The sequence below is a fragment of the Fundulus heteroclitus genome, unplaced genomic scaffold (genome assembly GCF_011125445.2).
Source record: "Fundulus heteroclitus isolate FHET01 unplaced genomic scaffold, MU-UCD_Fhet_4.1 scaffold_43, whole genome shotgun sequence".
In the NCBI taxonomy this organism is placed as follows: domain Eukaryota; kingdom Metazoa; phylum Chordata; class Actinopteri; order Cyprinodontiformes; family Fundulidae; genus Fundulus; species Fundulus heteroclitus.
The window spans coordinates 1,617,512-1,645,147 of record NW_023396846.1 but is presented as its reverse complement, the minus strand read 5'-3'; the positions used below and the strand labels follow the sequence as shown (position 1 = coordinate 1,645,147).

Genomic DNA, 27,636 nt, shown 5'->3' with positions numbered 1-27,636 from the left:
GGTTTTATGAGCTAAAACAAGCAACAGTGTGCTTTTGAGTTATTGAGAGACAGTAATTTAATGAATGATTAACAAATGTGATTTAAAATAATTCATATACACCATTTTGTGTGTGTGTGCTGTTTAAAAATTAATTTTATAGCTTATGTGATACTTTGTCAATTTGAATGGTTCATGTTCATTGATTTAAGATTAAAAAGAGGATAAATACTGAACAGTTGATTTGGGTAAATGTATAAAAAGAGAAAGAGATTAATGTAAAAGCTGCTGCTCTATGCAGGTTGTTTTTTTTGTATGAGTTGGTTTTGATCACTGATCTCTATTATACACTGGAGTGCTAATAGCCGCTGTTAGAACGAGTCGCTGTGAAGCCACCAGCCGCCATATTGGTACTCCCTATTTTCCTCCAGTAACTAGGGAATATGTGCGCTACAGCATCGAATAACGAGGATTTTCTCATGTTTAGGGGGGCTTAAAACTTTTAAAATGTCAAATGCCATATACTTTTGTGTTATCAACTACTGAGAAAGTCATGTGCTGAAATATTTTGCATTTTATTTATTGAAATATATATAACATTTATAAATATATAAATAACAATACACAAACATATATATATATATTTGAATAACATGTAAAATATTTCAGCACATAATTTCCTAGTAGCTGATAGTGTTAGTAAATCCACTGACTGTAGAATTACCTATGAAACGTTTTCACACAGCCAGAAAACTGCTTGTTGTTGCAACCAAATCCTGTGGGATTCTGTGAGAGTAGGGAGTAGCAAGATGGCGGCCAGTGACTTCAGTTTTTAGGGCCAATCATCAATCCAGTGTATAATAAAGCTCAGTGAGCACCGAGCAGTTGTGGGCTGATTACTATCTTTCACGTTGTGTTTCAGACGAGATTTGTTCGTAAGTATTGGTTAATTGTGAAAACAATAATTGTCTTTTTGCCTTATGTAACTGAGGTGTAAATGATTGTATGCTAAAGTTATGAACATGTTTTTATTTTAGCTTGCAGCAGGAGTGACTGATTTGTAATGTTTGTTGCTAATCCAAAGCCTGGTATGTTACAGTTTACGATGGCTAAAGCGATGGCAGAGGTCAGAGGTCACTCTTCAATAAACTAAAGAGAGAAAGAAGTTTGGTTATTGGAGCGTCGTTATCTGGCTGTCTAGCTGCTGAATAAATAAATAAATCAGGAAAACTCAGGGCGAGGACAGCACAGCTGCTTTAACTGTTTTTTTTCTCCACTCTTGGTCTCTTCAGATTGTAGCCGGGGCTGCTGTCCAGGAAGTAGGGCGCTGTGCGCTGGTTCTCTTGCCCATATATGGAAGAGGCGGTGACAGAGCACACCTGGTGGGGGTGAGACAGGTAATGAGCGTCTACATTTAAAAGCAGGTAGATCTCTGAGGAGGATCCATCCTGTTCTGATTCTGACATGCGCAGTTATCAGGTTTCCCTAAAAAACACACAGAAGAAGAACTCCAATCTTTGCTGAACAACACAAAATACTAAACAAAGCAGTTGTTTACGAGTTTGTTAGTCTTCTGAGCGCCGAGACTGGACTTGTACGAGGTTCTAATGGTTCAAACGTTACTGAGTAAAGCAACGTTTTTTAGCTCTTTTATTGTGTCGAACAGGAAGGTTGCATCGAAACCTCACCATCGCAGAAATACGTCACTTTTACGTCGGGTCCACTCTGGTCAGTCTGCCTCATCCAGACTAACTTGATCCTGACAAGTTTATGTGAACGTTGATCGGATTATCAGTCTGAATAAACCACCGGATTACAATTTCATTCTGATTGAGGCAAATCCGATCATAATATTACGATTGGCTGTTTGTTCTGATTACTTTTGTCCATTTAAACGTAGCTACTGTCAACAAGGAGGTCTGATCCTTTTCTGCAATTCAGCCAAACATGACAGTCATAAAAATACACATAAAAGCCGACTCTGACTATAAATACTCATAAATCTTCTTTATTTTTGTAATGCTGAATTTTTTAGCATCATTTTAAGATGCTAACCTAAATGCTGCTCTGGTCCGATTTAAAGTTCAGTTTAACCAGATTTTTGAGACACGTCGTAAAACCACGACTAAAATGTTTTCTGCATCCATCCCCGTTTCTGCTGCCAAGCAGCGCATCAGGAGTCACGCCTGTAGACGTTGTCTGCTTCAGATTCAAGACGTTTCCTTTTGAACCAGAGGAAACCTCTGCTCCATAAATTCCAACAATTTACAGTTTGTCAGCAAACACACCCGACCTCGAGATTTTACCGCGGTCGGAGCTGAAAAGTCGATAAGATAGTTTAAGGTTGTGGAAAACTGGAGAACAGTCAGTGAGAGCGGCAGGAGGTCTGAGGAGTTAAAGCGGTTCTGTGTCGTTCCAGAGGTAAACAGGCTGAAGGAGAAGGTGCTGCAGCAGAACCAGGGAGCCGGCGGGCCCTCAGAGGACCTGGACCTGGCCAAGGATGAAGCTTCACGAGCTCAGGAGAGCTTAAAGGTAGAACCAGATGTTTTCTGATGTGGACCAGATCAGTTCAGTCAAATCATGAAACTGAAGATGTTTTCCTGCAGATCCTGACAGAGAAGAGCCAGGCTGAACGCAGGAGGTGGCAGGAGGAGAAGCTGTCTCTGATTGGTCAAGCCAAAGAGGCAGAAGACAAGAGGAACCAGGAAATGAGGAAGTTTGCAGAAGACCGAGAGCGCTACTGCCGCCAGCAGAGCCTCTTAGTAAGAGGAGCAGGAGACCAGGAGCTGGCCCAACAGCCGAGGGGCCCAACAGTAACCGGTTTGCTCCTGCCTCCTCAGGAGTCCAAGCTGCTGGAGAAGGAGGCGGCCATGGAGAGCTGGAGGAAGGAGAGGGACGCCCTGGTTGCTGCCCTGGAGGTGCAGCTGCAGAAGCTGCTGTCCAGCCAAGCAGAGAAAGACAAAGTCATGAAGGAGCTGAGTGAGCAGAGCTCAAAGCAGCCAGCAGAGGTCAGTGTGGCGCCACCGCTTCCTTCCTCCTACGTCCTGCTGTCTCCCGATCTACGAGCAAAGTAAGCCCACTCCAGCCAATCGCTGCGCGCCCTCTGCCGGCGCTCGGCCAATCACCTGCCCCGCTGGTGGGCTTACATTTGACCAATCGCCTTCCAGCACCCGGATCCCTCATAAGCGCTCGGAGGAAGACGCTCCGCAGTCATCTTTACGTTGACAACTGTCTGGACTACTTTGGCGAGCGGTAAGTTTAAAATATATATGAATATTCTCTCTTTGTTTATTACAAATACCGAGCATGCTGCAAAGACGGCAGATTGATACGAACTCTTTCTGTTACCGTCTCGGTTTTAGCCGTTGTGTCTGTCGCTAGCTTGTACAGCGACCGTCACGCTTTTTCATACAGTAATAATAATATTTTACATGAATGTGATCAAGTTTGCATCTTGATCACACTTGATCGCGCTGTGCTGCTGCTGTAATAATGCGCGCTTCGCGGAGGTTGTGCGCGCCGGCCGCCCCGCTTTAGCGCTATTCAGGTTACAGTTATGATCATCACTTTATGAATGATCATAAATGCGGGCTCCTTTGATTCTTGTCTACCTCCCGCCAAGAAAACAAATAGAAATTACACTTGGTATTATAGCAACAACATTATACGAACAAGTAACACGATTATATTAACAAGTGTTGATTAATTTTTGATAGAATTACTATTAATATCCCAATTCAATTAATTTTACTTAATTCTCGCCTAAAATAGCGCGGTTTTAAATATAATATTGTTACTACAACACCAACAAGTCTTATTTTTGTCTTTAATACATTTATTGCAAAAAAGTTTATTATAAAATAATGTTTTTTAAATTCCCGCCTAAAACAATGCACTTTATTTGCAGTATAGTACAATATTTGATACCTGGTGATGCTTTATAGCATCAGTAAATGGTAAATAAATGCTGCTGCTCATTTCTAAGTTCTTTAAATACTGATTGTAAAAATTGACATAAAAATCCAGAGTAATGATCGTGCAATATTTCAAATGATATTTCTACCAGTCACATTGTGCTTATGCTGCTCTCCTTTTAGATCATGTATGCGTATCCTGTGTTGCGTAAAACTCCTCAGGGTCGACTCCTGATGGGGCCGACTGAGGAGGCAAATAGGAGTACGGTGGTGGTGGCCGGGAGGGCCCGGCGTAAGGAGGAGGTTCTGGCCGAGGCCGCTGCCTTTGTGAGGCAGAACGGAGGGGATCCTGGTGACCAGTTCCTGGTTCTGGCTCGTTGTAAGATCCAGTTTGGAAAACACCAGAACCAGAGGTTCCGCTGGCTGCTGGAGAACTCCCTGGGTTACGCGGTGTAGCTGGTCAGCAGCATCACGGGGGAGGAGGAGAGGGAGGAGCCGCTGTCGGCCAGCAAACACCTGTTTCTCAGGTACACCTCCCAGATCAGGGAGATAGGGGAGGCTGTGGAGGTGTATGGGAAGAAGCAGGCCTTGCTCCAGGAGGCCCAGAGGAGCGGTGACTCTGGGTGTTTGATGGTGGAGTTTGGCGACTTCAAGGGCAGGTCCATGAAGGAGGTGTATGAGGAGCCAGGCAAGGAGGCCCAGGCTCTGGTCACCTACCTGAAGACAGCAAAGGCCAAACACCAACATGGCCCTTTTCAAGGACTATGTGCTGAAGAGGCAGGCTTCAGCTGTAGCCCACCTGCCCACTGTGACAGCTCCTTCCTCCTCCTCCTCCTCCTCCTCTGCTGCCACTCCACCTGCTGCTGCTCCACCTGCTTCCACTCCACCTGCTGCTGCTCCACCTGCTGCTGCTCCACCTGCTGCCACTCCACCTGCTGCCACTCCACCTGCTGCCACTCCACCTGCTGCCACTCAGAGCAGGCCCCTGACGGCTGACGGCGTTAACGCTCTGCTGGCACGTGGGAAGCATTTGTCTCCCTCACAGTTGGCACGAAAAATTGTTTCTCCAGCCAAACCCTGTAAGTACTGTGGTGATTTTCATGTTGTATACGTCATATTAAAAAAAATATATAAATAAAACAAATTAAAAAACTTCTGACAGCTCCAGTGCCACGTGTCCCCTCTCCGTCTACATCCGCTGCCCGCAGACAGCTCTTTAACTGTGGTGAGCATCATTATCACACATGCAGATACTGGATGTTGGCGACGTGTGCTCACTTTATTATTTTACAGACGCTGTTGCTGCTGCTGGGGATTTTTTTAAGGAGCAAGACGACCAGGAGACGGTGACTGTGGCCTCGCAAGCTGAGGAAAAACTTCCTCAAGGTATGTGAATCACAAACGTTTCACAAAGTAATGTGTGTTTATAAGTATTTTTAAATGACCCAACATGTTCTTTTATTTTATTGCACAGAGAATTAGCACTGATCCCAGTGTCAGTCTACACTCACTCTGCAAAGCAAAAAGGGTATTTAAAGGTGTATGTTTATTTAATTTTATCCCGATCAGCGACCAACGCTCCTTGTTGTCGTCTCACATGTCCCCTGCTCCCCCCCCCCCCCCCCCCCCCCCCCCCCCCCCCCCCAGTGGCTGCACAATGTTGGAGTTAGAGGAGCTCCTAGTGTTGCTGTTGCTCTGTTTCACACTTGGCTCATCCCAGCTCACTTTTCTTCTTGTATCTGACCTAATGGTGCATGGGTGAAAATCAGAATGCTTTTCACTGACTCCTTCCATAACTTCACCCTCTCCTCATCATATTGTCTCTCTCCTACCCATCATGCTTTGCACTAAACGTTGTAGCTTTGTAGCTGTCTGGTAGTGCTGAAAAAGAAAGGCTGTGACAGTCTGTGCTTAACAACAAACTAATTGGAACTTTTTCCACTCCAGCCTCAAGAGGCCCTCCTCCTCCTCCTCCTCCTGCTCCTCCTCCTCCTCCTCCTCCTGCTCCTCCTGCTGCTCCTCCTCCTCCTCCTCCTGCTCCTGCTCCTGCTCCTCCTCCTCCTCCTCCTGCTCCTCCTCCTCCTCCTGCTCCTGCTCCTCCAGCGCTGTGGACTCCTGGCCCCGTGTTCCAGCCCCCTGCAGAGCTTCCTGGACACTGGAAGGAGCATCTTCCATCTTTCCAGCAGGACTGGATCCTGAAGGCTTTATTCAGGGCTAACCCTAAAACAGGGAAGCCAGAGCTGGTGCCACAGCTCACCTCCTGGTGGTCTCCTCCCCAGCCTCCGACCACCTTCACCCAGCCTCCTGCCTCTCCTGATCTCTTCTTCTGCCGCCCTTTGTTTCTCTGGATGCCTCTGAAGATGTTGTCCATCATCTGTGTCCAGCCAGCTTGCAATAGTCACAGGCTGACAGCAGCTGGCCTGTACAGCACTGTGGTCAAGGTGCTGGACATAGATGGTGGTATGATATGACCTCAGAGTATCTAGAATGCAAAGGGTGCAAGAAGAAGTATCCGGCCTGGTCAGAGGACATCCTGGGACAGCTGGACATCCTGGGACAGCTGGACATCCTGGGTCAGAGGACATCCTGGGACAGAGGACATCCTGGGACAGCTGGACATCCTGGGACAGCTGGACATCCTGGGTCAGAGGACATCCTGGGACAGAGGACATCCTGGGACAGCTGGACATCCTGGGACAACTGGACATCCTGGGTCAGAGGACATCCTGGGACAGCTGGACATCCTGGGTCAGCTGGACATCCTGGGTCAGAGGACATCCTGGGACAGAGGACATCCTGGGACAGCTGGACATCCTGGGACAGCTGGACATCCTGGGTCAGAGGACATCCTGGGACAGAGGACATCCTGGGACAGCTGGACATCCTGGGACAGCTGGACATCCTGGGACAGAGGACATCCTGGGACAGCTGGACATCCTGGGACAGCTGGACATCCTGGGACAGCTGGACATGGGACACTGCAGGAAATTCTCCGCCCTTCTGACATACAGGCATGACACATTAATGATAACAGCAATGTTCTATAATATGCTTGTGCTGCACTAAACTAAATGGCCCCTGTGAGTAGACGACACGTTAGCTTCAGTGCAGCATCACTGAGATTTTACATGCTGTAATGTATTTTGTATTTTAATACTTTCATGCAGGCTGCAGTCCTCGGACCTGACGGCATCCCAGGCTGGGATAAGGTCCAGGACTTGGCCGAGTACCTGGTGACCCTGCGTCAGGCTCTCTACCTGGACGAGCAGCAGGTCAGAGGTCATCTGCCTGTGACCTCTGACCTGGACAAGAGGAGGATCCATTACCAACCCAGGCACCAAGCCAAGCTGGCACACGGCCGCTTTAAGGCCCCCAAGAATACGGGCGTCACCCCGGGTGTGGACAGTGTCAAGAGGAGCCTGATTGGTCCTCCAGGGGGACCGGCTCAGTGGCCCAGCACCAGTCGTCTAGTTGAGGCTCTGTGCATTAAATTGTGTTCATTGCACAAGTCCCCAACAAAAAAGGATGGAGTGCGGCTTCCTCGGTGGACCAAAGTTCTCACCGACTACCACCACATCTGAGACCTGGTGCTGGACTGCCCCCCCCTGATGGAGGCCACCTCTCTGCAGCTTTTTGTCCTCAATCAGAGGACTCTGACACAGTGGTAAGCACAATGCTTTTTTTTTTTACTTTGACATTTGAAATAAAAGTATCACATTTAATTGTAATGGTGACAGTTTTCTGATTGCAGGTTTAATCGAAGGGAGAGCACGCAGGAGATTAGTATCCTCACCCAGGGCCTTGCTGCAGAGGACCACATCGTTGTGGCCAGCTCACAGCTGCCTCCTCCGTGGGAGAAGCTGGACGAAGCACCGTCCCCCTCAGGACTCCAGCATGAGTTTGCCCTCCCGCCAAACAGAGCAGGTAAGGCTCCTAAGCTGCGGCCAGGCAGACGACCTGCTAGTGCCACCGTCCTGCAGCCCGTCACCCCAGCAGTTCCTCTTCTTATCCCAGCTCAGCTTCTTTTATTGAACCCTGGGTCGACAGTGATGGCAGCAGGTCATCACAGGGCTGCTCCTCCCCTGGCTCCTTATTTAACACCTGCCACACAGGTGGCTCCTGCACCCACTGCTCCTGCGTCTGTGTGCCGCTTCACTGAGAGGAACAGGCGACGCAGGGCAGAAGAGGAGGCCACCGGGAGCCAGAAACAAAAGTATGTGAGAGAAGTGGCTTTTAACAAGTGCAGCAAATGTGGGCAGCCAAAAACAAAAGAGTTTGGCCACAGCCGATTCAGCAGCGCCACTTTCTGCCCCAGTGCTTCAGGGGCAAATCCTTGGAGCAGTGGCTGGTAGAACAGCGGCAGCTGAAGAAACCGGGAAACCCACCCTAATAATGATGATAATAATAATGATTATAATAGTAACAAAACCAATAACATGTAAATATATATATATATATTAGGGCTGGGCAAGTTAACGCGTTAATTTCGTGTTAACTCATTAGACTATTAACGGCGATATTTTCTTTAACGCGCGTTAACGCATGTTGCTCACATGCTTTTATTTTGTGAAGGTCTGTCCAACTTCCGTTTGTGTGTGCCGCACTTCCGTTTCAGCGCTTCCCTCGGCCAAATAACATTAGTTTGACTGAAATGATCAACTGTCGCGGCAACAGTGTCAAAACTTGCAGAGCGATCGAAGTGGCAGGTCAGGGCCACAGCTTCAAACTATTCATGAGTGAGTGGATGATACAAAGAAGTGGCCTCATATAACGTACGAGGACATTTTAACCTGTTTTGTGTCGTTACTTGGTGCGGACGGCTCTGCTGTGCGACTTTACCGAAGCGAACCTCCGCAGTGAAAGAGTTGGATCGGTGTTAATAAATATCAACATGGATGACCTGGTATTCATGGAGGCTGATGTCCGTTCAAGCTAAAACTAGTCCGACGTTCACGCTGCTGGATTCTGACTGCATCAATCGGCTCTACGAGACCTCAGAGCGCTCTGATGCTGCGGCTCCAGGGGAAGCCTTCAGTCATGCAGCGGCGACTTATGGAAGGTAGGCTGATGAATTATCTGATTCAGAAACATACTGGCCGTTGGCTCGTTGTGATTAGATTGCTGGTCAGTTAATTTTGTAATGTTTGGGATTTAACTGATGTTATGAGAGGATATCAAAACATTAGCTAACCTGTCTTCTCTCCTCTTGACGTCTCCTGGTTTTGTTTTTTTATGGAACTTCGCAGCCCAGACACTTTTCTGGCGTCATGTGGTCTTATGTTGGTCTTTTGTCCACAAAATGAAAAAAACATATGGTCGCTTCGGTGGTTTCTTCAGATTTTAAGCTTTTAACCACAGGCGAAGGGATTCCTCATTCTTCGGCTGAGGGTGAATGAAGTAGGGCGCCTCGTATCCACAGCTTTTGTACACGGTCGATGATTAAAACACTCCTGCTCCACGTAAACCTTTCTTTTACACCCGTTACTATGACAACCTCTAACCACACAAATGATCCCGGTCTTCCTCGAAGTCATAATGACGAGTAATTTGAGACGAAGTAGCCGCATGAGCCGCTTCTCAGATAGCTAAACACTGACAGGAAGTGAGCGGGCGGAAGTCTCGCCCAAACAAACGTCAACTCGCTGCCTCCATGTTTCCGTCAAAAATAAGGTGGATATGCACGCGAGAAAGCAACAACAAAAAACCGCGTGTCAACGTCAAATAAACGCAAGCATATCGAGTTAGCAAGCATTTCAGTTTAAAGTTCTTCCAGCATCGAATATGACAGAAACAAGTTAGTTGTAACCACTGCCAAGTTAAACTTTGGTATTGAACATAAAATGGTAATGCTGCTCCCTGCTGTTACCTCAGAAATTGCCTGTTTTTGGTAGATTTTTTCCCCATAAAGAGAATTCCCTGTCAGTGGCAATAAGCTTTAATTTATTATTATTGCTATTTTTTGTTTTACATGTTTAAGTTGAGCTTTACACTAAATATGTGTTACTGATAAGTGCTACAAATGTTACAACACTTTTGTTCATATGGCAGCAGAACATTAAAATAAAAGTGCTCTTTACACTACTTTTGAATTCATTCTTGGAGTTTGTAAATACAATGCGATTAATCATGATTAATCGGGGCGATTGATCGCGATTAATCAGGGCGATTAATCGCGATTAAATGTTTTAATCGTTGCCCTGCCCTAAAAATAAATAAAGGTTACTACTTCATATAACGGGTCCTTTTAGGAACGTAACCCCCGTGAGAAACGAGGGTTCACTGTAACCGTATAAGTCTAATAAAAGCTTCCTGAAGGGTCCCGGCCCAGACGGGCTCTGAAAGACAACAAGTGTCTCAGTTTCCAGTCATTCTGCAGAATAAAAACTGTTTTAATGGTCTAAAGGAAAATGGAGCTGAAAGCAACAAAGTCCATTAATGGAGAAAATGAGGAGCTTTTCTGTGCAGTGAGGTTTGATGTGCTGAAGGCAGCAGTGATGGAGCTCCCAGTGAGGACCGTCCTCCAGGAGGAAACCTCAGAGATGTGAGGAACCTGGAGATGAGCTGAGTCCACCATGAAGACATCAGCAGCTTACATCTTAAAGTTGCAGTGTGAGAGTCAAATCTCAACTTTTAAAACAAATCTGAATAAACAGTACACCCAGGTTAAAACCTTGTTGCCAGTCCTTGCCTGTCCTGTATCTTGTCTGACTTCATGCAACCACTTCCCTCCCTTCAGCCAGGCTGAGGAAAAGACTCCACCGTCAAAGCTTCAGTGCAGTTCAGCTGTCCTCGTTTCAGCTGGTTGTGCCTCAATGGACAAATAGCTGTCATTTCTTATTTCATGCTAATCTTTGATGTGAAACCAACATCTTTTCTGTCAATAAGAAAAGTTCTTTTGGAGTTTCATCAGTTTTCAGGAAAACGGTTTATAATTGAAGGACTTTGTGCAGAAAGCTTGAAAAAAGCATTTATTTAACGTCCTGAAGACTCACTGCTGCAGGGAGCAAAGACGAAGAGTTTGATTTAATATGAGGTCAATGTTGCAAAGGTGTCTTTATAAAAATAAAATCTGAGATCTCTTTTAACTAGGCGGTTTCCTATGCTTCCTAAATGTCTTCAGAGTCCAGACCAAATGTGAAATAAAGAAATGAGACCTTGATATCCCAGAGCAACGATGGCACAGTGCCCGCTTGAAATCATTTTTTACCTCCGTCAGTCAACAGAACATTGAAATAGTTGATTTTTTATTTGACTTTGCAGGACTGTAACATAAATTGCAACCTGAATTGTTGAGAAATGTCCCTAACCGGGCACTGAAGTGTCAAAGCAACTGGAAATAAAAATCTGCCAAATGTCAAAAAGCCTTTAAAAGCATTTTCAGCAGAGTTGGTCAGAAAATTATTGCTCAACAAAAAAAAAGAAGCTTTCATTTAGAAAACATCTGTAATCCAGTCCAGATAAAATGTTGCAGCTTTAAGCTGATTTTACATTAAAGAATGAAAACTTGATACAACAAAAATATCTTTAGCCTACGTGTATTTTCTCGACCTGGGGGTTAAAGGTCATCAAAGTATTTATTTCTGCTGTCAGAGCTCAACAGTAAAAACCTCATCAGCATAAAGATGCAAATTAGCATCAACACATTAAAACACATGAAGTAGAACTGCAGCAAATATACAAAAGGAAGATTTAACATGTGAATGTAAAAAGTGTTTAGAAAAATAGGAGGTGACAGAAACAGATAATGTCCAGAGATTGAGAAAAACTGGGCAACATTTCAATGAAATCTGACTGATGAATGAAAGTAAAAAACCAAGAGAGAAAGTCAACATGCTGATATTCAGAGTGAAGCTTTGACTGGAAACAGGCAGAAAAACAACATGTGGATCCTGGAATAATCCCAGCTTCCATCTTTAAAGGACTGGAAGAGGAAGAAGTTTCCAAGGAATCATTTAGAAGAGTTTCACAAAGAAACAGATTGAATCCATGAATGTGAAAACGTGTTTCTGAGTGAAAGAGACAGACATGAACAGACTGAACTATCTGTTCAACAGGGAGAGGCTTTCTCTGACAGGAGGAGACTCTTTAGACTCAATCAGCACAGAAACACTGAGGAACCAGAACTGGACCAGAACCTGAACCCAAAGCCAGGAAGCAGAGGTTCAGTGAATGTGGTGTTGAAGGTGTGGAGGTGGATCAGAGAGTCAGAGGAGACTCTGTAGAAGGACAGAATACCAGCAGGACAGTCCACATACACTGCTACTCTGTGGGAGACGGAGGAGGAGGAGATAGATGTTTCTCTGTTATTGTGACAGACAGAGTAACCACCATCATCAGAGCATCTCAGCCTCCAGGACTGATCATTATCTCCAAACCAACAGTCTCCTTTCCTCCTGATTCTTCTGTAACTCACTGATATATCAACATATCCTCTCCATTCGACCTCCCAGTAACAGCGACCAGTCAGACCAGTTCTACACAGTAGCTGATAAACATCAAATCTGTCTGGATGATCAGGATATGACTGAAGCTCCTCCACATATGTCACCTTCCTGTTGTCTTCAGACAGTTTGAGGAATCTGTTCACTGTGTTTGTGTCGATTGTGAGTTGACAGGAATCTGATGGAGAGAACAAAGACAATCCAGCTGCAGTTATTGATCATTTATTGACACTTTGATGATGACTCCTGAATGAGTGATGGACAGTTTGAAGATGGTTGAATGTGAGCTGCTTTGTTGTCATGAATCAAATGAAAAACACACTTACACTTCCTCAGACCTGGTGTCAACCATCGGACTCCAGCAGGCTCCACCCTGAAAGGAGGAGGGGGGTCAGACCATCAGTCTCTTTCAGCAGTAAACATGGACATTACATGTCTCTCAGACACACATTGTCCTCCACTGAGAAAGGACCAGTCCAACATTTGGACACGTCCACTTGTTGTAAAAATCCAGAGAAAGAAAGAAGAGCTGAGAGCAGACAGACACCATGATGATGATGATGATGATGAAACATTACAACCTGCAGTGGATTTAGTGTCGCTGTGGGAAATTCCCGTGCTCTGTGCTGCAGCGCTCTGATTGGCTGAGATCAGAAATGGAGCAGGTTTTAAAAGAGAAGGGCCGACCTCTTCATGAACTAAGTGACCCTCTGTGGCTGGCAGACCTGGCATCTTTAGTTGATCTTACGCATCGTCTGAATACACTGAACAAGAAGCTACAAGGCAAAGAACAGCTGGTGCCACACCTGTATGCACACCTGAAAGCCTTCTGGGTAAAGCTCCGCCTCTTTGAGACACAACTACGAGGCTTTAATGCTGCACACTTCCCTGCTCTGTCTGAAATCACGTCTGCTTTTCCAAAGGCCGACCTTTCTGCTAAAAAGGAGAAATATGTGTCTGTGATTGCATCTCTGGTGACAGAATTCAACCAGCGTCTCCAAGACTTTTCTGTCATTGAAGAACAAATCCAGCTGTTCTCCACCTCCTTCCTGGTGGATGCAGAAGAAGTGGAAGAGAGTCTGCAGTTAGAACTGATTGAAATGCAATGTGATGATTCTCTGCAGAGTCAACATCAGCTTCTCTCCCTCCCTGAATTCTTTCAGAGTTTGGATAATGCCAAGTTTCCTCTGATGAGACGCCATGCAGAAACAATGATGAGCCTGTTGGGCTCAACATCCAGATGTGGACAAAGATTTTCTCTGTTAAATCAGAACAAAAGCAGACTGAGAAGCAGAATGACTGACAGCATCTCTGTGAAGTCCTTCGTGTCTCAACCACCAAACTTTCTGCTGACATGTCAGCCATTCTTCAATCAAAGGACAGCATCACTGCTCCCACTGACTGCAATGTTCTTCACATTATAGCTGACTTAGAAATACACACAGTATTCATGTGGCAATATGGCACCTCTAGTGTGGCCCTTTGTTTAGTTTTCTGGATTTGGCCCTCACTAAAAAAGTTTGGACACCCCTGGTATAAAGTGTTAATGTTCCCCCTTTTATTTAGGAAATAAAAAAGGTGAATAAAATAAATCTACTTTAGGACTTTTAAATGAAATAAAGACAAGTAACAAGTGCTTCTCTGCATAAAACACTAAAATAAAAACCCTCAGGGTGTCAATATAAAACCACAGTTCAATAATATTTGCTTAAATGCTGATTAATTAAAGCTAAAGCCAGCAAACATCAAGCTAACCCTACGTTGCAGGCCTGTTTCCATGCTTGTGAATATGGAGACCAAACTCAGTGGTCGCTTCACTCAAAGAGCAAATAATAAACTAAAAAGGTCCCTTGTGCCAGATGAATAATAATCCTAACTAAAACGCTCTGCTCCGTTTAGTCCTCCTCTCCTGTGGAAAAAACTCAGCTCCCACAGTCACGGCTCTGACTCCAATAGGCCACCTGCTTTATAAGTTTGGTTTTTAGTAATTCTGCATTATTTTAACTACATGCGCTGTGTTTCTGTGCCTCAACGCTCTTACTGCTCCTCTCTCCTCCCTTCCCTCAGACCCAGGTGCTTTTATCAGCGGCCAGCCTTCAAAACGTGAATCACTACGTTTAATGTCCTTCCACTCGTACCAAAATGTCCCAATTAAAGTCAATAGGAGAGTCAGTAGCTGTGTTTCATGCTATTTTGTTTTTAACCACACAGAACCAGCGGTGCTTCAATGGAATGCTGCCTTGTTCTTTAATTCAGGTGAGCATAATTACTTTAAATTTAATTTAGGTGTGGACTTTTAAGGGTCATTTTAAGGAACTTGTAACATCAGGGGCTTCAGCTCAGACCCATTATTCCTCCTCTTCCCTCTAAAGGAGCTCTTCACACTATTTATTTATGCATTTTTCCCACTGTTTATTCCTCACATGCAGAGCACCAATGGGGGTAAAATCTGCCCACCTCACCGCCTCAAACTGATATAATTAGTATAAATTATGCTGATACCAGACGTTACCAAAAAAGTGTTTTTTTCTACCGTCAATTAGAAACCAGAGAGACGCAGAGCTTGAAAAGCTGCACCTTTACTCATCAACTCTGGGGCTGCCATGCATAAAAAGTGCTATATTTCCTGTAGGATTCCCCAATAAAGACTATTAGTGGGCTAAAAGCGAAGCAGAAAGTCATTATTCCGTCCGCTCTGACCACAAACAAAACGCTCAGAGAACAACTTCAAACTCAGCCTCCAGCTTGGTAATTACGCACTAGAGCGCCCTGAGGAGAGCAATAGAGGAGATTTGTCTGGTCAGAGCAGAGACTGAGATCAGAAACCTGTCGCTGTGAAAGGTGATGATGGTTATAAACTGTAACAGGCTAGAAGTTCATGAAGCTGTAAAGAGGGAAACACCAGCAGCTGGATCAGCATAAAGACGCAGCGTGAACCCCTGAGTGCTTTAAGTGTTCCTGCTGAGGGGAAAATGTCAGACCATACAGGCTTGATGAAACTCAGCCTGATTCACCAATGAGGTTATAGATCTACACTGATAAACAAACCCATAGATTAATGTGTATTAGTGGAATAATACGGTCAATAAAATAAAACTACTTCATTTTATTCAGTATTATTTAACAGTTGTGGGGTTTTTCTGTTTTAACCCACTAACTGAATAATAACATGTTAACACTTCTTTTTCACTTTTTAACAAAATACACGTTTACTTCCATGTCTGGTCGGATAAAAATGAGACGGAGCTGACTGAACCACTGATCTCTATTTATTCACTGGATTGGTCGTATATAATACACGTCACTGTGAAGCCACCAGCCGCCATATTTTCCTCCAGTAACTAGGGAATATGTTACTGGAGGAATGTTCAGGGAGGCTTAAGACTTTTAAAATGTTGAATGCCATATACTTTTATGTTATGTTCTAAAACTATCAAGTACTGAGAAAGTCATGTGCTGAAATATTTTGCATGTTATTTACTTATATATAAAAAACATTTATAAATATATAAATAACAATATACAAAAACATATATACATATATATATATATATATATATATATATATATATATATATATATATATATATATATATATATATATATATATATAAAATGAATAACATGTAAATATTTCAGCACCTAATTTCCTAGTAGTTGATAGTGTTAGTACATCCACTGACTGTAAAATTACATGTGAAACGTTTTCACACAGCCAGAAAACTGCTTGTTGTTGCAACCAAATCCTATGGGGTTCTGTGAGAGTAGGGAGTAGCAAGATGGCGGCCAGTGACTTCAGTTTTTCGGGCCAATCAGCACTCCAGTGAATAAATGGAGATCAGTAGACTGGAACAGGGTTTCTGTAAGCTCTGCCCCCAGACCAACCAAAAATTAACATATTCTCATTCTTAACTTTTGGTCCTTGTCTCCAACGTTTCCAGAGGTCCTCTAAATGCTTCCGGGTGGCTCAGAGTTCTAGCTGGGTCCAATCTCTCGTTGTCCGGTTGGGTAACGATACTCTACGAGCTCCTAGGTCCAGCTGAGTTAGCCTAGAGTCCATTAGCTAGCTTGTTAGCATCGGCTAGTTGCTATGCTAAGCTAGCGGCTAAACACAGTCTAAAAAGCTTTGAATAGAAACTTCAGTGTCTTCTACTTCGGACTAAAGCTCACTGACTCACTGTGGATCATCGTGGGGACAAACCACGACACAAATTACTGTTTATAGTCCAAAGATGAACCAGTTTAACATGGAGATGTTGACTTATGGCCACAGAACCGGATCTCTCGGCTTCTCTGCTGCGCTCTCTCACCCAAACTCATGATGCATTCACTGACTGCCTCAGCGTAGGAAAATACACTTCTCACATGTGCCGTTATTAAAATGAACTACAACTATGCAAAGAGATTTTTGAACACGTTGTAAACACATTTTAGAGATGAACACTTTTAATAAAGCAAGAATAAATTAACCATGTTTATAATATTTCTTGTTCATTAGTGTTTACTTCATAGACATTTTACTACATTTCTTATTTAACTAGGCCAGGGGTTTTTAAATTCATTGAATGTGAGCCTCCCCTTGGAATAGGTAAAGAGCAAATTCATAAAGGATTGTTTTCAACAGCAGACAAACTAAATTAAACAGACACCAACGTCAAACTGAACTCATGTCAACAGGAGACGTCAACTGAAATAATAATAATAAAAAAGATAACCTGAATTTAACAGACGTCAACATCTTCCATATTATGATTTACTTTTTAGGCCAATTATACACAATTTAAACCTGTTTCTATTTTAACAACCATGTTCTCAAGCATTCTCAATGCGAACAATGAGGATACACCTTTGATGTGCAAAGCTGTTCTATGTTGGGTTGTAGAGAAAAAAGAAACACCAGCAACTCATCCTGCACTTGTAGCCTTGACCAGTATTAGCTTTTGATCAGGGTGAGAGTGGAAAACCCACATTCACACAGGTAAGTGGAGGTGAAGGGCATCAGGACTCATGGCTTTGATGGACACATGGAGAAACTGGCTCTCGACACTCAACCAGAATCGCGTAATCGTCATTTCCACCACTCTCTGTTTTAAGTCCACATTTGAGCTGAGCTCAACAAGAGCCTCCTCCTCTTGGATGTTCAGTTCATCACGGACTGTGGGTGGGAGAGAGAATGAGTTCCTGACCCACTGGTTTCCCAGTGGCTCCTCTCCAAAATACTCTCAGAACTGATCATGCAGCCCGTTCAGATGCTGATGACCAGTTTTACAGAGTTGAGCGGCAGCGCTGTCTTTTATTTCTTCGTGCCTCTCCTGTGACTCCTTGGCGCCCCCCAGGGGAGGAGCGCCTCACCTATTGAAAACCACTGATCTAGGCTACATGGTCCTGATCCAAGCTGGATGAGTTCTGAATAGATGGATCTGAGGCTTTTAAAGCTTTTAAAGCCAACATATCCCCAGAACCCATTGTTGGGTCTCACCTCAGACGGTCAGAGGGACCAACAAAGTTCTACCTCTTCAATCTGCTGCTCACTGCAGCCTTGAAATGCAGAACAACTGATTGGTTGAAGGCAGAACCTCCATCCTACAACTGGTGGTGCTGAAAGTTTGGGCCAGGTACCAAATGGAGAGAAGAACCAACTTGACCAGACTTTAAATGAATGTGTTAGATAGGCGTTGGGAACCTGCAATAATGTTACTGATGCAATAAAACTAAAGGTAGTAATTAGTAACTGGATCATTGTTAGATGGAGGATCTGAGACTTTGAGACAACACAGGTCTGACCCAAGACTGCTTGATGATCTGGTTGTTGTTCTTTTTCTCTTTTTGTTGTTTAGAAAATGAAAAAACTCAAAAAAATTTAATTTAAAATGGGTTTCATCATGTGAATCTAACTGGTGAACTTCTCTTTTACAAATCTCTTCAGACTTGCTATTCAACACCATTAAAGACCCTCGGCCCTTTAATTTTAATTGACCCTGTGAGCCGTTCTTAGTGAGGAGAATATTACAGAAAACTGGGTAATGATCTCTGCCTGCAGACGAGTCGTCTAATAAATCCCATTTCACAACCAGCTGAAATATTCCTAGACACTAGTGTTAAATCAAGGACTGATCCATTTCCTGGATGAACATCTGTTCTGGTCCATCTTCCATCATTCAACAGAATAAATTATTATCCTCTTAATGTTCTTCTACTATTTCTCCATTTCCATCTGTTCTGTTTCCTCCCCATAATATTCCATGTGCATTAAAGTCACCAGATATTACTGATTATCTCAACCATTAATCTGCATTAACCTATTCAGATCTAACTTTTTACAAGGATTATAATAGTTAAATATAGTAAATTTAACCTAATGTATTATTCTCTCTATTACTACATATTCTAGATCAGTTCCTCTACTTATTTCTCTGCATGTTAGATGATCTTTTCTAAATGTTGAACATCCTCCTCCTGTTTCTTCCTTCCTGTCACTGAAACATTTCCACTTGTTACAGATTTATTTTGTCTTTTACACATTTTAACCATCTGTGCTTTTTTGAACACATTTAACATGTTTTTACCTCTCATCACAACAACCTCCTGCCATCTTGGAGGAAAAGTCACCATGAATGATGTGACATTTTCTCCATAATCACACATGAACTCTGAGCTGCTGCTTTCAGCTCCGTACCTGGATCATCTAGTCTGGAGTCAAAGGGAAAGAAGGGAACCAAATCTCAGCAGCTCCAGATTTAGCTCCACAAATGTGATAAAATAAAAACTGAATAAAGTTACGACCAAAATGATTCTTAACTCTGGCTGATCTAGATTTAAAGATATTTTCATTCAACCAAGAAGTAGGAAGGAAATGAGGCAGGTAGGTTTCAAGATATAACGATGTATAAGGAGTAAAGGATCTATTTTATTTACATTTTATCAGAATGGCTTGTTGAAAATTATTTGTGGACTTTTTAATAATGAATGTTAAAAATTTTACTGATTGTAAACCACTGGAACACATTTAATTAGTGCGGAGCAGCTTTTTGCATCTTTCTAATGTTATTCTGACATTTTTCTTTGGAGCTCAGAGTCCTGCAGGCTGGAAGTCCTCTTACCATCACCATCATTTCCACCTCAATGTCTGTTCTAACATCAGGTTTCTTAGTTAATTTATACACTGCCAGAATATGGATCCTCTACTCCACTTGTAATGATGATTTCTAAAATTAATGTCTGGCTCACTATGGTGGTGATCACAGGGTGGGCTCTGGTTAAATGCCTGGATGACCCCAGATCCAATGACCAGGCCAAGTGATGTTTCTGCTTTCTTTAATAAGCAGATTTAGGTCTCTGTATGTGTGTGGTTCTACAAGCTATAATAAACTAATGAAAACAAAAATTATAATCTGATGTTATCACAACCTCATATTAGTAGATCACACTAATCATTACATCCATATGCTGTCTAGTAAACCTAACAGGCCTTTATTTGGAGCCCAAACTAGATCTGAGAACAAATAAAAACTGTTTTATGTTCTTCCAGTCTTGTCCTTCAATCACTGATAATGTGGAGATCAAGCAAACAAGGAAACTAAACATGATCAGAATCGCCAACTGAAGGGAAAAAGTTAGCTTAGTTAGTGTAACAGTGTTTAGGTTTAAGTTGTAGAATCCCACTTGCTTTCTATGTATCAGTGCAATGGGGAAATAGCCCCCCCCCCCCTCTCTGTGTGGTTGGTTTTATGTTGCTGGTCCCTGTGGTCAGTGCCAGTCTGTGAAAGCTGCACGAGAGGTGAGTTGCATTCTTCAGTACACAGTAGAAAAGTGGTAGCAACATCATAAAACATCATTTTTTTTACTAACTTAGACAAGTACTTTGTAATGATTACTTACTAGATGTGTGCCTGGCACCAATATCTGTACTTTTAGTTTTGTTAATATTGTAAAACACTTCATGTGCTAAGTTAAAAGCTAACGTAACGCTCTTTTTTTTTTTTCCCCCCGTAACGTAACGCTCTGCTGTAGCGTGCTGAGTGAAGCTGAGCCATTGCACTGATTCAAACCCCGATATGTTCCCGTTCTGAAAATAAACTGCTTGACAACCCAGAAACTCGTCTTCATTTAAAAAAACTACACCACGCAGAGTCGAGGGGTTACTTGGGCCAGCCCGGTACAGTGGACTGAAGCAGAACCCGGTTACATTAGCCATATCTGCTGTCAGCTATAATGAGCTGACAGAAAAGACTTTAGACTTTAGAGAGTCTAAAGTCTAAAGATACAGAACAATAAAACTACTTGACAAATTATTCTGATAGGACAATAAACAAAACTCAGCAGTCTTAAGGACACACACAGTCAGGAAACCACATAGACTGCTTCTAAAACTCAGCTTGTAAAGATCCTCACTGCTTCCAGAAACACCATTTTTACATCTCTTCTAACATGACTCAAAACGCCCCCTGGTGGTGAGCCTGGAAACTGCACCACAGTCCTGCCTTCAGAACATCACTCGTCTATTGCAGATAGTTTAATTTACAGATCCTCAGATTATGATTATTGATCTTTGTATTTTTAAATCTTTCCGACATATCTGGTCTGGATGCACCTGCATAACTTTCCTGTGATAAGCAAGCTCTCATGCTTACAGATTTACTGTGTTTCCACATCCAAGGACACAGAGAGGAGTTGAGTTAGATAGGAACTGGATCGTACCAGTGGCTGCACTCCTCTGAAGATTACTCCCGCTTTCTTTGTTAACCCAGAATGTGTAAAAGTTTAATGTTTTCTTTTTCTCTTGACTCTGTTTCCTGACTGCGTTAATTTAATTCAATCAAATTTTATTTATATAGCGGCAATTCATGAAACATGTCATCTCACTTTTGCAAAGTCAGACTCCATCAGATCCTCCAGGTTGGTGAGAAAGTTTCCTCTCTAAGGAAACCCAGCAGGTTGCATCAAGTCTCTCCAAGCAGCATTCACTCCTCCTGAAAGAGCGTAGAGCCACAGTGGACAGTCGTCTGCATTGTTGATGGCTTTGCAGCAATCCCTCATATTGAGCATGCATGACGCGACAGTGGAGAGGAAAACTCCCCTTTAACAGGGAGGAGAACCTCCAGCAGAACCAGAACCAGGCTCAGTATGAACGCTCATCTGCCTCGACCCACTGGGGCTTAGAGAAGACAGAGCAGCGACACAGAAAGTACAGAAGCTCACATTGACCCAGGAGTACTTTCTATGTTAGATGGTAATAGTGGATGATCTGCCTCCCCTGGATGATGTCACAGTTAACAGAACGCCAGACCAGGTGTACCTTCTATGAAAAGAAAAATGACAGAGAAAAAAAAGATAAAAACTGAAATGACGACAAGCAATGCAGATTGGAGAACAGTAGGAGAACTCAGCAGAGTGAGAGAAATGGGCCCTGATGTCCTCCAGTAGCCTAAGCCTATAGCAGCATAACTACAGAGGTAGCTCAGGGTAACATGAGCCACTCTAACTATAAGCTTTGTCAGAAAGGAAAGTTTTAAGATTAGTCTTAAAAGTAGACGGGGTGTCTGCCTCACGGACCAAAACTGGGAGTTGGTTCCACAGGAGAGGAGCCTGATAACTAAAGGATCTGCCTCCCATTCTACTTTTAGAGACTCTAGGAACCACCAACAGACCTGCAGTCTGAGAGCGAAGTGCTCTGTTAGGAACATACGGGGTAATCAGAGCTCTGATTTATGATGGAGCTTGATTATTAAGGGCTTTATACGTTAGAAGAAGAATTTTAAATTCTATTCTTGATTTAACAGGAAACCAATGAAGGGAAGCTAAAATTGGAGAAATATGATCCCGCTTGTTGATTTTCATCAGAACTCTTGCTGCAGCATTTTGGATCAGCTGAAGACTTTGAACTGCATTGTGTGGACTTCCTGATAGTAAAGAATTACAATAGACCAGCCTTGAAGTAACAAATGCATGGACTAGTTTTTCAGCATCACTCCTGGACAGAATGTTTCTAATTTTGGCGATATTCCGGAGGTGAACAAATGATACTCTGGAAACCTGTTTAATATGGAATTTAAATGACATGTATTGGTCAAAAATAACACCAAGATTTTTTACTTTATCACCAGAGACCAAGTTAATGCCACCCAGATTAAGTGATTGATTAAGAAGTTAATTTTTTGAGGACTCTGGTCCAAAGATTACAATTTCTGTCTTGTCAGAATTAAATGCAGGAAATTTAAAGTCATCCAGCTTTTGATGTCATCAAGACATAACTGCAGTCGAAGTAACTGATTGGATTCATCAGGATTTATGGATAAATATAGCTGAGTGTCATCAGCATAACAGTGGAAATTAATCCCATGCTGTCTGATAATTTTGCCAATCGGAAGCATATATATAGTAAATAGAATTGGTCCAAGGACTGAACCCTGTGGTACTCCACAAGTGACCCTAGAGTTTGAGGAAGATTTGTTATTAACATGAACAAACTGGAATCTGTCCGACAGATAAGATTTAAACCAGCCTAATGCTTTCCCCTTAATCCCTACAGTATACTCAAGTCTTTGTAGGAGAATATTGTGATCAACTGTATCAAATGCAGCACTGAGATCTAACAGGACAAGTATAGACACAAGTCCATTATCTGAGGCCATGATAATATCATTAGTGACCTTCACCAGAGCTGTTTCAGTGCTATGATGAGCTTTGAAGCCTGACTGAAACTCCTCAAGTAGGTCATTACTTTGTAAATGTTCACATAGTTGATTAGCAACTACTTTCTCAAGAATTTTAGATAAAAAAGAAGATTAGATATAGGTCTGTAATTTACTAACTCATCTTGATCAAGAGAAGGTTTAATAAAGGTTTAATAACAGCTACTTTAAAAGCCTGTGGTACGTATCCATTTACCAAGGATAGATTAATCATGTCTAAAATAGGACCACTGATCAGAGGGAATACCTCCTTAAACAACTTGGTTGGGAATGGGTCTAACATACAGGTAGAAGGTTTAGATGAAGCTAGAATTTTAGACCTTATATTCAATAGACCACATTTAATTGTTTTATTTTTTGGTTCAAGTTGAGTCATATTCATGTTTATTAGATTTTTATGATTTGCTCCTTTTAAATCCGCCTTTGATCTATTCAGTTTTGGCTGTGGGAAAGACACCGTCTCAATAGGGTAATGGGTGGGTAACAGTACAGAAGCTGCAGAGAGGAGTGTTAAACTACGGCTCTGCTTCCTGGTCTGGACCCTGGGTTGTCAGCATTTAGGAGACATTAGGGGATAGAGACATTCAGACGTTTCTCGCCTTTGAATTAAATAACATACAAAGACAAAGATGCATCTTTTCTCTTGATTAAAAATTAGTGGTGTGCTTACTTAATTGATAATTATTAATATCCACTACGAGAGCATCATGCTGAGCCTGCCAGGATTTGCATCATCATCTTGAATCTTCCCACTGTGGGACGCTGCATTAAACTATTCCTAATTAACCTTTAGACTTATTTAAATAAACTGCAATTATTCTAACTGCACATGATAAGAGGAGTAGGAGAGGGATAGGTGGGATTTAATTGAAGAGGTTTGATTTATGATCTGTAAAATCAGTTCAAACTTTGCCAAAAAGTTCCTCTATACCGTTATTCCTCCATACCTGAGAGCTTCCAGTTTCCAGTGTGGATCCTTCAGTCCAGCCGACAGCAGCTTCACTCCTGAGTCTCCTGGATGATTGTAGCTCAGGTCCAACTCTTTCAGGTGGGAGGGGTTGGAGCTCAGAGCTGATTTCAGAGAAACACAGCCTTCCTCTGAGACCAGACAGCCTGACAAGCTGCAGACACACGATTCAACACAAGATGTTGTTTTAATAAGCAAAAAATAGAACAGAAAACAGATTCTGTTGGTAATAAAAAGTAACATCTGACACATTTAAACGGATGAATCCTGACTAGAGCTTCACTGGGTTGGAAACTGCAAACTGACACAAACTCTGCAGAAGGTTCTGGCTTTAAGGGAAATTCAAAATGGACCTAAAATACCAAAGATAAACTGGTGGTCCCAGTAGAACCATTGTTCTGGTGTCTAGATCGCTTTAATATTTTTTTTATCTAATTGAAGGCAATAATTGAAGCTGAGATAGAGAATAAAGCAGTGGTTTGGATCAGTGGCATTAGCAGCGTATGGTGAGCACATATTTCACACTTGCAGAATCAGCAGAATGTCTTTGAGAAATCTCCCATCTGAGGTCAGATCCAGTCTCTCAGTGCGCTCCCTTTCTTCTACTCTTTATTAAACTTTATCCCATATTTTCCCACTTACTGCATCTCATTCTCTTGCTGTCTCATCACTAGTTTCCCTGTCACTCTGGGCTCTGGCCTGTGTGTGTTTGGGATGTGCTGAATCAACTCTGGTGGGTGTGATGACCAGGAAACTGGGACATGGAAAGGACAAACTATCTACCACTAATATTCCTCTTTATTGTGGGAAACAGAGATAATTAAATGATTTCTTTCAGAAAGAAAGTCAAGCCCAAACAAACAACTTCACCTTCAAAAACATTGGGTCCTGGTTGTGGGAGTAGTTGAGCAGTCGTGGTGTTGCCTGTGCACAAATTATCTTTTCTGTCTTCTTTTTCTTTTGACTCATTGCCAGGTTATGTTGGAGCAGGTAGTGACTATATGGAATACAATAAAAACTAATGTGATTGTTTTAAACTAAACATTTAATCCAGATGTCTGTTGTGGCTTAATGCATCTTTTTAACAAACATCTAAATGTCTTTCTTCATAAGATCTGGGGCTGTTTAGAAAACATCCAGGGCTTCAGACCATTTTGGTAGAACAACACCTTTTTCTTTTCTCTCACTTCTTCCGCTTCCAGCTCTGCTTTGATTTCTCTGCTTCATCTTTCTCTGTTCTCATCTCTCCTGCTGCTCAATCAGCGCACTGCATTCTGGGATCTTTATGTGCTCAGACAGAATAATTCATTTTAGTAAATGGAAAGGGGAGCAGAAGTTGGTGATGCATTATGTTACATTTTTCTGTTACCTTTGTGATTGTAAATCTTAATTATTTTATTTAAACATACATAAATAATCAATGGTTAGTGTTAAATGGCTGGGTAACCAGTGGGTCCCCTTACTGGTGGGGGCCCAGGTGGTTGTTTTCAGCTTCTCTGCATTGAGGTAATGTATAGTTGTCTGTAGATGAATATATCAGAATCAGAATGTTTATTATTGTCATTGTACATCATGTTCCACACATGTACAACGAGATTAAAGCCAGCTCCAACCAGTGCACTCATATCAAAATGTCAGATAATCAAAAATATATACAGTACAATATACAGTAGTGTTATGTACATTAGAGATATAATATATGTTGCTGTATAGATTGTTAAATATATGCGTAAATATTTCAGGACAGAAACTGTAAATATTGTACAGTGTCAAAATTACAGTTCTTTTTGAATGATGAATAATGTCAATAAACCTATATTTACATAAACTTTTTAGCAGACTAAAGTTAACAAATCTATCAGTGAACTAACATTTCCATCATGTTTTAGCAGGTAATGGACAGAAATCTGGTTTCAACAGGATGGAGAACTTTGTACCTGAGAGTTTCCAGTCTGCAGTTTGGACTCTCCAGTCCAGCAGAGAGAAGCTTCACTCCTGAATCCTGCAGGTTGTTGTTACTCAGGTCCAGTTCTCTGAGACTGGAGGACTGGGAGCTGAGAACTGAGGACAGAGCTTCACAGCTTCTCTCTGAGAGGTTACAGCCACTCAGTCTGAGGAGACAGGGAGAAATATCTGCTATTAAACAATTCATCAGAAATATTGTTGATTTAGTATAATATATTTCAATTTTAAATGGATTCTGAGTAATCATCAGATCAGCGGCTTTTGGGGACCAGAATTTTGCTGCTGCCACCCCAAACCATCAAGAACTCAGACTCATTACAGAACTACAAATCCCACATATTTAAACATGCTTTTCTGTAGTATAATTTTCGTGTATTTCTGTGTTTTTAAAAATTGTTTTGTAAAGCGACTTTGTGTGTCCAAAAAGAACGATGAAGTTTGATGCATTATTATTATTATTATTATTATTATTATTATTATTATTAATGTTGCGCCGATGCCATTTTTTTGCCCTGATACCCGATACCTGGCCACTTTTCAGTATTGGAATGAAAACATCCTAGTGCCATAAACCCCATTTCCACTACCCTTGTTAAACCGATCCATGCTGAGCTCGGTCCGAGCTTGGATCAGTTAACCAAGTCAAGCTTGGTTCTGACGACCGTTTACACATCACGCTATCTCGGTTCCTTGGTTTCCTCACCTCCTAGTGGCGATCTGTGGTACTACTGCTCTCTCGGTTTGAAGGAGGGAATCAAGCAAATAAAAATGGCGGCGCCCGTAACATTCAGGCAGTTATGCTTGGTGAAACGTCGTTGTTTGCGGAGAGTCAGGCGAAGACGGCAACTTTTGGTGAATTTACCTGACAGAGTCGGCTTTTGGGAAGTGGATAAGACAAACGAACGTCTAATAAGGATTTACAGACGCAGGAAACAACGACAGACGCTGAGGTTCATCACGCTGCTAAGCAGAATCATCACTGGAAACCGTGTCACAGTAGGGAAGCTAGTGTTTTTATGAATGTTTGAAATGTCAGCTGATCGCACAGAGATGACGTGATCTGCTCATGCGCTCTTTGTTATTAGAGAACCGGGCCAGAGAAAAACCGGGCCGAGCCCACACATGGAACCGGTCTGCATTTAGCGCGGTCCGGTTGTGTCTAGCTCGGTTCAGTTCAGTTTGTGTTCCATTTACACTCGATAGTTATCTCGGTAACTGAGCTCTGACTGGTCTCGGCACGGTTAAAAAGGGGTAGTGTAAACGGGGTAAATGACTCGATGCCATCTTCTGGGGTATATAAAATGTTAAACTCTGGCCTATAATGGCTAAATCACTTGTCATGACGCTCTGATTTTTACACAATGTATAAACTAATGTGTAAATAAATACCTGTTTTCATGCCGATATATTTTTTCGCCTTTTCAACAAAGATAGACATGGTATTATGCATATACAAAAAAATAATAATAAAGTTACATTTCAATAAAGTCATAAGTTTTGTTTTTTGTTAATTTTTTTTCACTCTCTCACACACATCTAATTCTGAGCTTTCACACCAACAACAATAACTTCTTTGAATATTTTTGCTTGCTGTTTATATCCATATTCATACAGTTTAAGCCTGGAAAAAGGTTTTAAACTTCCAGGTCATTCCAGTCTTACACTTTGCTTGTAACTGT

General features: G+C 42.4%; 3 protein-coding genes and 2 long non-coding RNA genes across 10 annotated transcripts in view; 4 read left to right on the top strand and 1 right to left on the bottom strand.

Annotated features, from left to right (window-relative positions):
- Positions 1 to 27,636, bottom strand: part of LOC118560417 (protein NLRC3-like) — a 70,630-nt gene that overhangs the window by 36,560 nt on the left and 6,434 nt on the right. Inside the window, exons 7-8 of the mRNA XM_036131403.1 lie at positions 23,973 to 24,146; positions 12,661 to 12,707 (exon numbers count right to left, since the gene is read on the bottom strand). Of these exons, the coding sequence (XP_035987296.1) occupies positions 12,661 to 12,707; positions 23,973 to 24,146 (221 nt within the window). The remainder of the gene's footprint in view (positions 1 to 12,660; positions 12,708 to 23,972; positions 24,147 to 27,636) is intronic.
- LOC118560443 (kinesin-like protein KIF20B) lies at positions 1,272 to 3,355 on the top strand. Its single transcript, XM_036131434.1, has 5 exons — positions 1,272 to 1,376; positions 2,399 to 2,511; positions 2,586 to 2,741; positions 2,820 to 3,049; positions 3,147 to 3,355. The coding sequence occupies exons 3-5, from the start codon at positions 2,688 to 2,690 to the stop codon at positions 3,202 to 3,204; spliced, it is 342 nt and encodes a 113-aa protein (XP_035987327.1). The 5' UTR covers positions 1,272 to 1,376; positions 2,399 to 2,511; positions 2,586 to 2,687; the 3' UTR covers positions 3,205 to 3,355.
- Positions 4,795 to 6,481, top strand: LOC118560452. 5 transcript variants are annotated; one of them, XR_004929339.1, is made up of 4 exons: positions 4,795 to 4,972; positions 5,056 to 5,118; positions 5,187 to 5,279; positions 6,173 to 6,481. It is a non-coding gene; the product is annotated as an uncharacterized LOC118560452 (long non-coding RNA). The 5 variants fall into 5 exon arrangements; XR_004929338.1 differs by lacking the exon at positions 6,173 to 6,481 and adding an exon at positions 5,841 to 5,893; XR_004929341.1 differs by lacking the exon at positions 6,173 to 6,481 and adding an exon at positions 5,541 to 5,572.
- Positions 7,031 to 9,645, top strand: LOC118560439. Of its 2 annotated transcripts, none has more exons than XR_004929314.1 (2): positions 7,031 to 7,557; positions 7,631 to 9,645. XR_004929314.1 is itself a non-coding variant. In XM_036131429.1 (2 exons), the coding sequence occupies exons 1-2, from the start codon at positions 7,502 to 7,504 to the stop codon at positions 8,243 to 8,245; spliced, it is 657 nt and encodes a 218-aa protein (XP_035987322.1). In that variant the 5' UTR covers positions 7,031 to 7,501; the 3' UTR covers positions 8,246 to 9,645. The 2 variants fall into 2 exon arrangements, 1 of the variants encoding a protein (XP_035987322.1); XM_036131429.1 differs by having other exon boundaries at positions 7,645 to 9,645.
- LOC118560464 lies at positions 10,101 to 11,302 on the top strand. The gene is made up of 2 exons (XR_004929365.1): positions 10,101 to 10,502; positions 10,630 to 11,302. It is a non-coding gene; the product is annotated as an uncharacterized LOC118560464 (long non-coding RNA).

What these genes read in the sequence shown, in the direction of transcription:
- LOC118560443 (XM_036131434.1), top strand. Translation starts at nt 2,688, where the DNA reads ATGAGGAAGTTTGCAGAAGACCGAGAGCGCTACTGCCGCCAGCAGAGC. An exon ending in GCCGCCAGCAGAGCCTCTTA is followed by an intron (nt 2,742 to 2,819) that starts GTAAGAGGAGCA and finishes CTGCCTCCTCAG; the next exon opens with GAGTCCAAGCTGCTGGAGAA. An exon ending in TCTCCCGATCTACGAGCAAA is followed by an intron (nt 3,050 to 3,146) that starts GTAAGCCCACTC and finishes ATCGCCTTCCAG; the next exon opens with CACCCGGATCCCTCATAAGC.
- LOC118560439 (XM_036131429.1), top strand. Translation starts at nt 7,502, where the DNA reads ATGGAGGCCACCTCTCTGCAGCTTTTTGTCCTCAATCAGAGGACTCTG. An exon ending in CAGAGGACTCTGACACAGTG is followed by an intron (nt 7,558 to 7,644) that starts GTAAGCACAATG and finishes TTCTGATTGCAG; the next exon opens with GTTTAATCGAAGGGAGAGCA.